At 36.6% G+C, this 15,027-nt stretch overlaps 1 protein-coding gene across 3 annotated transcripts in view; it reads left to right on the top strand.

The window, feature by feature from the left end:
- Window positions 1-15,027, top strand: part of LOC124802717 (serine/threonine-protein phosphatase 2A regulatory subunit B'' subunit gamma-like) — a 60,363-nt gene that overhangs the window by 8,099 nt on the left and 37,237 nt on the right. For all 3 annotated transcript variants that reach the window (XM_047263685.1, XM_047263683.1, XM_047263684.1), the window contains exon 6: window positions 14,837-15,025. In XM_047263685.1, coding sequence (XP_047119641.1) covers window positions 14,837-15,025 — 189 coding nt within the window. The remainder of the gene's footprint in view (window positions 1-14,836; window positions 15,026-15,027) is intronic.

Here is a 15,027-nt window from a genome sequence, read left to right as displayed (position 1 = left end):
TGTTCAGCATCTCCGTAACGCTCTCGCGCTGACTAAATGTCCCCACGACGAATCGCGCTGCTTTTCGCTGGATCATGTCTCTCTCTTCTATTAATCCAACCTGGTAAGGGTCCCATACTGATGAGCAATACTCAAGAATCGGGCGAACAAGCGTTTTGTAAGCTACTTCTTTCGTCGATGAGTCACATTTTCTTAGAATTCTTCCTATGAATCTCAACCTGGCGCCTGCTTTTCCCACTATTTGTTTTATGTGGTCATTCCACTTCAGATCGCTCCGGATAGTAACTCCTAAGTATTTTACGGTCGTTACCGCTTCCAATGATTTACCACCTATGGCATAATCGTACTGGGATGGATTTCTGCCCCTATGTATGCGCATTATATTACATTTATCTACGTTTAGGGAAAGCTGCCAGCTGTCGCACCATGCATTAATCCTCTGCAGGTCCTCCTGGAGTACGTACGAGTCTTCTGATTTTGCTACTTTCTTGTAGACAACCGTGTCATCTGCAAATAGCCTCACGGAGCTACCGATGTTGTCAACTAAGTCATTTATGTATATTGTAAACAGTAAAGGTCCTATCACGCTTCCCTGCGGTACTCCCGAAATTACCTCTACATCTGCAGGTTTTGAACCGTTAAGAATGACATGTTGTGTTCTTTCTTCTAGGAAATCCTGAATCCAATCACAAACCTGGTCTGATATTCCGTAAGCTCGTATTTTTTTTCACTAAACACATGAGTACTGACTTGCTGCAGATGTCAAAAATCTTCTGGGTTTTCTGGCTTATAATTTTTCAAGCAATATATTATTTTGTCTGCAACTTCAATTATAGTTACATCTTTTCCAATACTCAGAATACTATTGGAGAAAGTATGTAACTGGCGTGGAAGTAATTGAAGGGTGGTGAAGCATTGCAGATTTTTTAAAAAATTCTTCGTGATGATAGAATACTTATCAAGGGACAGGAGGTAGTATTTTAATGTTTGGAAAACATCATTACTATTTCAGCAGCTAGTACAAGAGATGCCGATCTAGTTTACTGTGATGTAGAAGTTTCTTGCATTCTTCTTCGCAAACTCACAGAATGATTTTAGTTGTTCAACTTACGTAGCATAAATATGGAAATTTCAGTAGATTTTTATGAGTTATGAGTTGTATATCAATGTGTGATTCATCTGTGCCTGTGTGGGCACCATTGTGAACAATATGAGCAGGAAATCTTACACCTATTAAATTATTTTCACTCTCTTCATGCAACATAAAGTAAAGTTAGTTTTTACCTTTCCTTTTCTTTCATCCATAATTGGTATTTGTGTTGTCAGTCAAATTTGCTACAACCATTTTCTTAAGAGTGAACTTTGCCAACATATTTAGGAAATATGAAGTCGAATGCTTGGGACGTTTAATACCAACTCCAACACTCATTATCATGCCTTCATCCAGATGGTTAAGCTTAACCACTGAAGGAGCCAGCTCAGAGTCCATGTGGCTGGAAGAATCTACAATCACTGAAATAAATTGTGCTTCTTTCTCTTCCTTCATTATTTGTTCCATAGCAAGGAATACAATCTCATTTGTGATAACTGGTTTGGTTTTTGTCTGCAAACATAACTTCTTATTGAATAGCGAGTTAACGATGTCACTGGTTCAGTCCATGGACTCAAAACTACTTTCACGATTAGTACTTATTAATTTTGAATTTAAAGAGTTAACCTGAAATGCAGAATAATGTTTTGTAGGGCCTCATATGAGTTGCTATGCCAGTGCATTCTTCATGCCCAATGCTAAATTTCGCAGTACAAACTGTACACTGAGCATACTCCCTGTGTCCTTTAGTAAAAGGGAATCCTTGTGGCATCTTATTGTTTAGTTTGCACTTGTGGTTTCCCATGATTAACAGAGTTAATATTAAAATGAAGTTTATCAGTCACCACCTCAAGGACTGGAAACAGTAAACTGTACAACATACTGAAATTAGAACATGTGTTGTTGTTTATGAGATTACAGTACCATTGTGTTGCCAAAAAAATTGATATATTGTATTGAACTTGACAACCGACACAGTTTAGTTCTTTCGTGCGAATGAAGTGTAATAACAACATTCAAAAAACTCAGGCAAACAAAACATTGTATCAGGATAGGTGAAAAAGAAAAGAAAAGTGTAACAATGTAAGATGAAAAACTGAAACATTTTGTTAATACTGTGGAACAGAAACAAACTGGTGCTTTTCATTTATCATTTTGTTAAAAATCAAGATGAATAACCCTAGCCATAAAGCTCTTTCCTCTCTAATTAAATGTAGTACCTCTTCCTTTATTGTGAGATCTAAATTGTCTAATTGTTAACATTCTTCTGTAATCACATTCCAAAAGTTTCGATTCTCTTCTTGTCTGTACTATTGGTTGTTTATAATTGACTTCCATGTAACACTACACACAAGATAAATTCTTTCAAACAAGATTGTATAACGCCTAAATTTATATTTATGTTAACATATTTTTCTTTTTCAAAAAAGCTGTTCTTACTATTACCTTTCTACATTTGTATCCTCTTTTATTTTGTGTTCTCAGTTCTTTTGATGCCCAAATAGCAAACACTGTCTGCCACTTTTAAAGCCCTATTTCCTGACGTACTGTTGCCAGTAGCATTTGACTTAATTTAACTAAATTCCATTACCCATGTTTTACTTCTGTTAATGTTTATTTAAAGTTTTTAGTTCTTTTCCTTGAACTTCAATTCTCTTTCCATCTTTCTCTTTAGCTTCCTTTATGGATTGAATGATATGGGTTATGCCTACAACCCTGTCTCACCCCCTTCTCAATTACTGCCTTCCTTTCATGTTCCGTGAATCTCATTACCTTCAATCTGTCCTCTGTAGATCAATTTGGAGGTAACATGTTGCTGCCTGATAACTGCAGGATTTCAAAGAATATATTCCAGTCAATATTTTCAATAACTGTTTCAAAATCTACAAATGCATATCTTCTAAGATTAATCTTAGGGGCAGCATTGCCTCACCTGTTTCTACTTTTCTCCTAAACATAAACTGATATTCAGAAAGGGAGGCACCATTGCTATACGGATTTTGCAGATAGTAATGGTAGGCAGAGGGCCACCTTTGCAGCCTATATACAGTGTTATCAGTTTTGGATGTGTGTTTACAGTGAACCTTCGATTTTACATTTTCCGTGTTTCCATACCATAACTTCATAGCCGCTGTGAAAAACCCACAAGATCAATGCTAAATTCCCTGATTTTACATTTCGTCCTAGTAAGATTTACCTCGATTCTAAGTTCTTACTTGATGTCTCGCTTGACTTTATCATGTTTTAGTTCGCATCACAGGTGGTGGCAAAATTAAGGGATTATTTTAGGCTACTATGGAGTGGTGAGATGAGAGAGAGGAAATTCTGATGTAATCCACAATCAGTGTTGCCAACACAACTTGCAGTATTTAGCTTCACCCTGAAATTATGATACAACTTCTGCTAGATTGCAATGGTGCAAAGTGTACCGGATCCAGCCAATACATGATGAAGGAGCCCAGCCACCATGTTTTCTTGTGCCACTTGTAACTCAGTCTCGTCTTCTTGCATATATTTCCAATGTACTGTATTCAGCAACAATATCTATCGTCAACCTTTTAAATTCAAACCCTGAGTCTCGAAGAATATGCTCGGTCGTAATTGAGTAAAGGTTGCCCATTTCTGGCTAGTGAACGGTTATTGTTAAGTTGCCCAATAGCCAGCATAGCCACCACACAACACTAACACATGTAAAATGAGCTCACGGATGTGTAGAGAGGGGGAGTGGTCCTTCAGTGATGGGATTGCAAGAAGGGGTGAAAGCATTTTTTGAAGTGCTGAAAATATACTTTTCGTGCAGATGAAGTGCTGTGACAGAGGTATCTCACAGAAATTGAACAAGGGCACATTTTGAAGACTTCTGTGTTCAAATCTGACATGATACAGTTGCAACAACTACATACACTACACATCTATGTACTTTGCAGCACACACTACAGTTTGTAAAGGCTGGCAGCAGTGATAGAGGGCATGAAGCGAAACTGTAGCATCTGAGCTATCTTTCAGATTTACATTTTACACACTGTACAGAAATTCACTGAGCCAACTTCCAATAAGCTTATAATATGTCAACTAGGGAAGTTAACTCATTTTTTCATGTCTCTGTTTCGCTCATCAAGTCTAAACTAACACTTCAAAGGTGGTGAGCATATGAAATGCGACTCATAAGAAAAGCATTAAACAATAACAGCAGTGGTGACAAAGTACATCGTTAAGCAGATGTCCACGTGTACATTTATGGTTTAACCACTTATCTGCTGTGATGTTTTTGGTTTAATTCAATATGTTCATCAATTTTTGCGTTTTTCTAGGTGTATACAAAGGGTGATCTCTCAAAAATGTCTGTTTCAAATGTATAATTTGCAGTCGTGCATGGTGGAAATCAGCTTGATTACCTTATACCCAGATACCACAGTTTTTTTGTTGAGTTTTTACTTGCTGTTACACATCTGTGATTTTTTAAGAACTGATGAAATTCATTACCACAAATTATTGTATAAACATTGTACTGTATATTTAATTTCCTTCACTTGGATAGATTTTATACACAGTATTTGAGAGGATTGCGATTTTTAGTCATATGCACCAATTACATCTGTTTTTGCTCATAATTTGGGGAGTTATAACATTTTCCTCAATTCTGCAGTTTCCTCCGTTTTTCATATAAGTCTGGACCACGCAAAAACGTAAAATAGAGGTTTCACTGTATTTGGAAAAGGTACAAGTATTTCATTGGAACAATGCCTATTGACAGTACCACAAATAGTAAATTAGAAATGTCTGAAGTGTTTGTTACTAGTGTCTAGTGCAAGTAGTTTGAGATACAGTAGTTTGAACAGTGTAAACAAAGACATTTGTTTGTTCCATGTGGTAGCACAAACGAATGTTAGATACGGGTGTGTATGTGCAGCCGCACACAGATGTTAATATATCTACGGAAATGCCATTTTGTTAAATGGGCCATTATCTAGGACAAACAAAAGACAGACAAAAGTGAATACAATACCTCTGAGGTCTGACACGTAAAGAACCAAATGATCACCACCAATGTCAATACAAGATTGCAGTCTGCCATGCAATGGTTGCCGTACATGTTCCAGCATTCCAGTGGAAATTGCAGCACAGGCAGAAGTAATACGCCATTTCATACCGTCTGGTGTCGTTGGTATGTCCTTGTAGACAGCGTCTTTCAGCTTCCCTGGTCAAGGTACAGGTCCTCTTCATCCAATCCATCAATTTGGAAACAATACCTGAAGACACGCAGTTTTAATGTCTGAAATATTTGCAATGCAAGTGTTAGGTGATTCATCGAGTATAATCCATATTGTTATGGAGCCATGACTTATTGCAGCGCGCGCGCGCGCACACACACACACACACACACACACACACACACACACACACACCACCTGTCAGTACCTGGCTTTTTTGTTATTTGCATTATTATAATTTTCTTATCAGTATGAGGGTATTTTTCCTTTCCAAATATGCTACATAACAAATGGAATAGTTATGTCATGGTTGATTGGTTGATGCTCTCGATAATCTTAATTATTCTGAGAGATTGTTACCCACTCAGAGTGCCTTGTTTCAACTTAGGTCTTTCAGTGCCCAATAAAATTCTTCATATTACCCATCTCATGGTCATCCACATCTTCTTTCCTTTCCATAATATTTGACTCTAGTTTCTTCCCCCTTTACAGCCCTGCTTTGTATGCCCCCACCCCTCCACTTCGAGCTGCACTTTCGGCCTCATCCTACTTCCTTCATACTGGTTTGCTGTTAGAGTTCAAAGTGTTCATACAGCTGCTTCTCTTTTTCTCCAAAGGTTTCTATTATTTTCCTACAAGTGATTTGTATCTTTTGGGCAGTCATGCATGCTTCACCAGCTTTTTAGTTGTCTCCTAACCATATCTGCTTTGGCACTTTTTACTTTCTGTCAATTTTTTTAAGAACCTGTATTCCCTGTTGCCTACTTCATATGCTGATATTTTTCTGTTTTATGCTTTTATCAGTTAAATTTCATGTTTCGTGTATTACAGAACTTTGAAGCTGCTCTATTGAGTAGGTTATACATTGAGCAAACTAAGTGTAAAGTGAGGGTTGAAGGTGAGGAATCTGAATGTATTATGTTGGAGCAGCAGAGAGAAAATCAAGCGAATCAAAGTAAAAAGTAAAAATGAAAAAGCGGAGGAAGCACTGGAGAAGGAACACACTAGTTAAGAAGACCAGCTCCCTAAAATACTTCGGAAGCATTATTATTTGAATAATACAGGATGTACCAAAAAGAATCATCTGATTTTAAAAAATAATAACTATTATGTTGTTTGAGATATGTGCATGAACAATGTACTGTTGGAAAGAGTAAACTCTAGAGTTTTACATGGTTCCTGTTAGGTAGCAGTAGTGTGTATCCACTTCAGTTCTACTAAAAATGGTGTAAGGACAACAGGGAGCATTTTGTGTTCTACATTTTGTGCAGCTCAGTAATAACTGTTCAGTGTTACTTTCATACTAGGTATGGTGTGGATCCTCCTACAGCACAGAGCATTAGACAATGGCATGAACAATTCCAAGAAACATGTTTTTTGTGTAAAGGCAAATTGCCGGGCTGTCCTAGAGTGTCTGACACAGACATTGAATGCACCCACCATAGTTTCACAAGGAGTTCACAGAAATCCATTCACTGTGCAGTTCAACAGCTCAACATGCTCCCAATGTCCATCTGGCATCTACTGCAAGCTCTTCGTGAAGGTGTCGAACAATGTGTGGATTTCTGTAATTTCATTATTGGCAAGATGGAGGACGACCATTTTCTTCCATGCTTAGTGTTTAGTGACAAGGCAACATTTCATTTAAATGGAAAAGTGAACCATCATAATATGAGAATATGGGGTATGGAACAACCATTTAAAGTTGTACAACATGGGAGGTGTGTTTTGTGCTGTTGCACCGGAAAAGGTGTATGGTCCATTTTTCTTTGCCGAGAACACTGTTACAGGAACCACATATCTGGATATGCTTGAGAACTTTCTTTTTGCGCAGTTGGAGACTGACTTAAATGACTTCATGTACCAACAGGATGAGGCACCACCACACTGGCATCTGGATGTGGGGGAATTTTTAAATTGAAGGATTACTGAACAATGGATTGGTCGCACTGGACCAGATGATTCAGCCTTACACTACTGGCTTCCAAGATCACCGGACCTGACTGTGTGTAATTATTTCTTGTGGGGGTTTATAAAAGATTCTGTTTATGTGCCTCCATTACCAACAACAATAAATGAACTGATACATCGCTTAACAGCAGCCGTGGAGGCTGTAACTCAAGACATGCTTGCTGCGGTGTGGGAACAATTTTAATAGCACATTGTGCATCTCAAAGGGGTCATATCAAACACCTATGAAAAGGTATTAAAAAAAAAAAAAAACTTCTTGTGTTTCCCATTTGTCAAAAAACAAAATTCATTGTATTTGTTTATTAGTTTCAGAAATATAAAACATGCCAAACTGGATTAATCTTTTTGATACACCCTGTATCATGGAGGATGCACACTTATCTACGGTTCTCACCTACACGTATAAACTTCATATCTAATTCCATCTTACATTAAACAAACAGGACCGTTAGCAATATGCAGTCCAGTGTCTGTATTCCAACCAGACTGTGAACTAATGTGGACGTCACGCAGCTATTTATAGCAACTCCTGATGCCCTCCATGCCCTTTGCTGCTCTTTCATTTTTCTGTGAAATGCACATTCTCTCCGCATTTTCCTGTTCTAGTGGATGTGATGGCTGATGAAATCTTAATAAATTGAGTGCCAGACCCCAACCTTTGCACAAATTAAAACCTCCATCCCTTCTTACGAGGTTTTCAACATATTTATTTTGATAGACACCTTAACTTCTCTATCCAGAAGCATTATATTTCCATCATAATACTAGTCTCATCATATTTCATTGACAATTACATTTTAGGCAGTGCTCAGTGACAGTTCACTTTCTTGGTTGTTTTAGTAGGATGTGTTGCTGATGTTGCTTTTCTCTCTCGTCTACTGTTCTAATAGTCTGTCCCACATAATACATGCTACCTTCACATACAATGCAGTATGCACCTGGCTTTCCAAGATCTAGATTATCTTTAAAATTACAGGGATAATTTCTTATCTTTGTTGACAGGAGCAAAATGCACTGGACACCATATTTCCATAGAAATCTACAATCTCTCTGTGTATTTGGCCAGTATAAGTCAGATTAGTGATTCTTGGCCATTCTTTCTCTGTCCCAGTCTCAACTTCTTTCTCAGGCATTCTTGTTTTGTCTATGATGCCCACTCTGCTTGACAATCTGAGTAACTATTCCTTCAGAACTTCAGCAAGTCTCTCCCTGTCTGAAGTGTTTGAGCTCTGTGGACCAGAACAAACAATACTGCAATTTCTTGAAGGATATCTTTTTTATGCCAGTGACTGTTAAACTTTTTATTTCCGCTATTGCAATTTCGGCCTAAGGCCATTATCAAGTACAGATGTTTTGGCTTAAAGCCACGTCTACTTTATACAAGCTGACACATTTATATGTCATTGTCATTTGCTGTTATATACATTGACAACTGTGTTCCATGAAAGTCCATTCAGCCATTTAAATTTCATCAGCTAAATTAAATAAAAATGTTTTTCGCCATTGCTCTGTCTTGATATATGCTACGTAATACATAAGAGCTACGTCATTCGCTGTTATATACGTTAACAAAGACATATAAATGTGTTAGCTTGTATAAAGTAGACATGGCTTAAAGCCAAAAAATATGCACTTGATAATGGCCTAAGTCCGGAATTGCAATAGTGGAAATAAAAAGTTTAACAGTCACTGGTGTAAACGTGATGTCTTTCAAGAAATTTCACGTGACTGTGAATCCCAGTTATGAAAAGTTAATACTGCCATTGTTTCATTGTATTCTCAGTATTTTTATACGGCATGTTTTTAACCTCTGATGAAAACAGAGGGGTGTTACAAGATTAACATGTGTATCTGTCTGTGGCTTCACAGCTCCAAAACAAAAGGTCCAATTTTAATACAGTTTTTTTTTTTATTTTTTTATTTGGAAGCTGGTGTAATAAGACTGGGTCATAGCTATGTTCCATGGAAGTCCATTCAGCCATTTAAATTTCATCAGCTAAATTAAATAAAAATGTTTTCCGCCAGTGCTCTGTCTTGATATACACTACGTAATACATAAGAGCTACGTCAAGTTACGGAGTACCAGATTGTAGAGCTGAAAAAGATCGAAATAAATGTCCACTAGAACATATGTTTGCCTTTAATGGTTGACAGACAGTGATGATTTTTGGCTTGAGAAGTCACCCATTTCAGCACTAACAAAGTAGGAAAAGGGTGATTGTAACTCAACTGTAAAAGATAAACATATGCTTTCAAAGACTTTTTGAGGACTACAATTCAGTATAAAATCAAATGATCTTGCCATAACACTTTAAGCAGCCTATTGCAAGAGAGTGCAATGGCAGCCCACTTTTTTCCGACTCGATTTAGAATTGTCACCATTGCTTATTACTTACCTTATCTAAATTAGTTAACTATATGCTAAAACACAGTCAATAAATATATGTGTGAATTAAAGAAAGAAACGTGTAAATTCCATAAGTGAAAAGATCTCGTGCTGCAGAGTCTTGTTTCATTCCGGAAAGTATTCAGGTGAATGTGGGGATAGCATGTTGATCGTACTGTGCTAATAATATAAAGTTTAAATAACATGAAATGAAACTTAAAGTTAAAATTAAAAAGAAATGTAGAAAATGTTTAAAAACCTTAAATAAAAAATTTTAGAAGTTTTTTGTGTTGGGTATTTTTAAATTTTAAGTTTTTAGAGGCTTTTTGTGTATTGTATTTTTTTATATAGTACAAATATCTATTCAGTGGTTGCTCAGTTATTCATAAGTACCACTTGTTTCTCAAATGTTACCTCTTTTAAATATGGTTCCTATCTTTTCTGAAAGATCCTGAGGATACTTTGTTGGCTGTGCTAATTAATGAGATGTGTCTACAATATCTTCATTCATGTTTATCGCCTTTTTTACTGACTGGTAATATGGTCGCATCTTTCCCCTCTCCTGTCACTCTTTTTTGTTCCAAGTGTTTGTTATGGGTTGGTGCATTTCTCAAGTTCGTCTTCTCTATTTTTAAGTAGTTTTGTTTTTATTCCATCACTCCATGGAATTTTGTTGATTTTTACTAGTTTGACTCTACGGACTGTGTGTTACATTGTTGGCGATGCTACTAAGACATCAACATTCTGATATTGCTGTTGTTCCTTCTTTTCTGTACTTCCAACTTCAACATTTAAAAGTTAGTCAAAAATATTCCTTCCAGATTTCCATACTTTTTGTTCTTTCCAAAATTATATTTCCATTTTTTCATCTTTTATCCCATAGATCCATGGTATATATCCTTTACTGAAGAACCTATGTGACTTGTAAAAATCTCTTGCATTCCCTGTAGTTTTATCCTCTTCTGCTCTTTTAATTAGACTCTTCACATGTTCTCCCCCTTTTTTTCTTCTGAGAAAATTTAGATTTCCTTATTAGCATTTTCATGTGCTTGTTTACTTTGATTGGAATCTTCATTTTGGTGTTTTTCCATTCTTCTAAGAACGATAGATTTTACTCCCTCTGTTTTCCACACATGTCTACTGCTGCATCTTCCACATTTGCTTATATTATTTCCCACTTGCCTTCAAAGCCAATGTTGTCTTCCATTGTTAGAAACTCAGATCTACCTTGAAGCTTAATGACATATTCCTGCACATTGTCATTATCTTTCAATTTGTTTTTGCCAATATTCTGTTCTATTATGCTCTTACCTCTGCTATTCATTATCATTTTTCTGTTATGACTAGGGACCCCCCCCCCCCTCTCTCTCTCTCTCTCTCTCTCTCTCTCTCTCTCTCTCTCTCTCTCTCTCTCTCTCTCTGTGTGTGTGTGTGTGTGTGTGTGTGTGTGTGTGTGTGTGTGTGTGTGTGTGTGTGTGTTTTTTTTGCAGGAAACTGTTCAAGTGTTAGGAATGTTGTCAACCATGGCAGCACACCACTGAGATGTGACTGTGGTTAATCTTAAAAGAAAAAAGGCTGATTATACCCTTTGAAGAGACATTACACCACATTGTGACTTTCTGACTGTGTAAGAGCTGCACAGCAAATTGAAGAAGCCTTCATTGTGCCTAATTTTAGTCAACAGACAGTGCCATTCGGTTTTCATAATCATTTCGTGTAACTGTTGCATGATATTGACCTTGTACAATTGCAACTTTAAATTTGGCTGTGTAGTCATTCTTCTTGACAGAGGCTTCAGAAATAATGATCTTAATCAATTTGCTCTTTCAAGTTGAATGTTGTTCAGTCCTGCCCAAATGAAATTAAGAAGAAAAGTGATCATAGTTTTACTTGCAAGTGATAGTTGATTTATGATATTTTCAGTGTAACTAATATTAATGTATGCTGAATTTATGTTAACTAGCAACACATAGTGTGAACGTGACACATACACATTGAAGCAGTTCAGAAAATGGTCAGTATCTTAGATATCTGAGTGAAGCCTGTGGCCAGTAAATTGTAGAGGCTCATCAACTAAAGTACGCATTTCAATAGGTATTTTGTAATGGTTGTAGTTTACAGTGTTTCAAAAGAAAGCACACGGTTTTTGCAAGGAGCCAAGGTGTTCCATAAATTTAGGTTGTCTTGGAAGAGAGATGATTTTAGAAATTTTTGCATGTGTCTCTAGTTATTGTGAGTGGAAGTTCTCAAAGGTATATAGAGGACATGTTTACTTCAGTTGCAGTACTTCTGTATTATGTTTACAGAGAGAGTAGATGACATGTACAAAGATACTATAATTCATAGTTGATAAATGTTGCAGATACAAACCTAAAAATGAAATACTATGCTTACAGAAACTTCAGAAGTAAGGCTTGTAGAATGAAAATAACTTTCACGTATTCATTTGCGTCCTTGTTTGCTGCAACATTTTTGTCTTGGAAGCTGGTGGTTTTTTTTTTTTTTTTTTTTTTTTTTTTTTTTTTTTTTTTTTTTTATATATATATCCTGCACAATTGTAAAAAAATAGGTTAAAGAATACGCACATTTATTTGCTTCACCACAAATTTAAGTTACAGTAAAAAATTATGTTTCAGTGCAATGTAAATGATGGTTATCATTAATGTTAAAACCTGAATCTGTCTAAAGCAGATTAAATCAACATATTTGTATAAAACTACATTGGTAGAAGTCAAGGTGGCACTGTTTTGATTTAAAAAGAGCTGTCTCTTTCTGTGAGAACAAATCAACTTATGGAAAACTAGGTGTTACCCACTGCTATGTTCGCATATCAGTAGTTTTTTTATGATGAGAGATGGTGAATAAGTAAGCTGACAATTTATAAATGTGTATGTATATAGTGCTGTAGAGATGCACCTATATATGCAGTGCCAGTGTACAGTAGTAGTTTTTAGTGATTGCACTGTCACACAGTTCTGGATGTGAGATTTTTTTTACTACCAGAGCATCACACAGTAACTGTCTCTTCTTCCCATTCCAATGCATTATAGAGTCTACATTTTTCATCCATCCCCCTAAAATGACTAATTTATATTAACATAATCATTTAATAGATTGTAATCATATGCAGCTTCTCACTCCCACCCTCCCCCCTCTCCCTGCTCACCCATGTTCCACATGTTAAAGTACGAAGTCTCTGTTTGTCGTACAGCCTTTAAATGTTGCCGTTGTTGTGAGTCTTGAAGCATCATGGAAGCTGTATGAGATGCGTTATGGTCAACTGGGCTTGTGAGTCTTCTACTGCCTCCGTAAGTGTCGAGGCTGCCTGACTGCATGGAAGCTCCATTGGACCTGAGATTGCTCCAGGGTTAGTTGGATTCGAATAACTTTCGCAGCTTGAGCTCCCTTAGAACTTAGTGCTAAATCAGAAGGCGTTTTGAGGCTTATCATAATAGTTTTAAATATGGTCCTTGGGCTTACCATTGGGTTTTATTGTTGTATCTCCAGCTCTGCCAGGTTGTGTAACGACTCGGTATCATAAACCGCATGCACAATAACATTGGATTTGCACTTTTCACAGAATAATCTACAAAGTACAAACACTAAGAGTTACCGATGATTGCGCCAATGTTGTCTGCGTCCCACACACATTTACCATAATTAAACATGTTAATAACATAAAAAAAACACTTTCTGCTGTAGCCTGTGACTTTCCTCAGGTTTCTAGCTATCTCCATGACAAATTTCATCAGAATCAGTTAAGCAGTAGAGTCATGAAAATGTAATAGACAGAACTTCTTTTATGTTTAATAATATTGATATTGGTATGGAACTATAGATTAAACACATTGAGAACTGGATCAGCGGTGTATTGATTATGTTGAATCATATTGTGTTGAACATACCAACCAATAAAAGCATTTTGAAATATATGGTAAAGTTCAAAAGTGAAAGAGTAAATAGTTTTTTGCAAAGAATAAATATTTTTGTTTAATGCACGTAATATTCTCCAAATCAGTAAGTAACTTGTTCTGTATGTAAACGTAGTCTTCCGCAGCCATTGTCACAGTCAATAAAATCCTTCTGGAGCAGTTAGCAATACAGCCTGAGGAAGGTACCTTGCAACAGTCGCCGAAACGTTGGAAGTTTACAGATGACAATGTGGCCTCAAACCCAGAAGAATTTTATTGACTGTTATCTTGTACTACAAACTTTATAAAGTAACTTGTGTTCTTCCTCAAGGTTCAAGCTATCTCATACCAATTTCATGAGTATCACTTCAACGGTGTAGTCATGAAAATGTAACAAACAGAATTACTTTCGCATTCATAGTATTAGTATGGGTTAAGATTGTATAAACATTGTATTCTAACTGTTACTCATGGCTGTGCTCACATAGCGGTTAAATGAAAAGAAATTAAATTAAAGGAGACCCCAGTCATGATGTTTGTGAGCTTCTGCTAGTCCTTTTACTCTCCACTGATGCAACTTTTGCATCAGCGATGATAAAAAGGTGCTGAGGGCCACACACACATCCAGTCGCTTGGAAAAAAATACGACCCGGACAAGAATCAAACATGGGACCCCACGGTTGACGGTCAGTAACATTTCCCACATGCCCACAAGCTGCTCACAGATATAGACACACATCTTAGAAGTTGTAACAGACACATTAAGATCAGTGGTTGAACTGCAATGGGGTTATGACTGACATTGGTATGGAAGTGTGGATCATTGAATAAGCATTGTATTCATTACTTTGTATGTAGAACATATCAAACAATAAAAGCCTTGTCACAAATATGGTAAAATTCGAAATAAAAAGAGTAAATAGCTTTTTCAAAGAGTAATTATTGTTCCATATTTCGTGTTATATTCTTCAAATCAGTAAACATGTTACACTACTCACTTTCTAAAACATCTTGAACCCTAAGGAAGAACATAGGCTATCTCCACGCCAAATTTCATCAAAACCGCTTCAGACCCTGTGAAGGCATAACAGATAGTTACTTCTGCAGTTATCATATTAGTAAGGATTGTAGCAAGTACAAGAATGTGACAAATGATACAAATGGAGAATTTATTTGCTTTATTATCTCATGCGATACTGCTGGTCCTTCACTTCTGTTTAGTACTATTGCAGACTACACTTACGTGACATTATTATTCGTGTTGCAGGATCTAGAAAATTACATCATGGAGCTGATACCTACACTTCCTCAGTTAGATGGATTGGAGAAATCATTCCATAGTTTTTATGTGTGTACAGCAGTTCGCAAGTTTCTCTTTTTCTTGGATCCATTGCGTACAGGCCGTGTACGAATCCAAGACATACTTGCATGTAGCTTCCTTGATGACTTGCTTGAGGT

The sequence above is a fragment of the Schistocerca piceifrons genome, chromosome 6 (genome assembly GCF_021461385.2).
Source record: "Schistocerca piceifrons isolate TAMUIC-IGC-003096 chromosome 6, iqSchPice1.1, whole genome shotgun sequence".
NCBI classification, from domain to species: domain Eukaryota; kingdom Metazoa; phylum Arthropoda; class Insecta; order Orthoptera; family Acrididae; genus Schistocerca; species Schistocerca piceifrons.
Note: the sequence above shows the minus strand (reverse complement) of the source record. Positions and strands in the feature narration are given on the sequence as shown.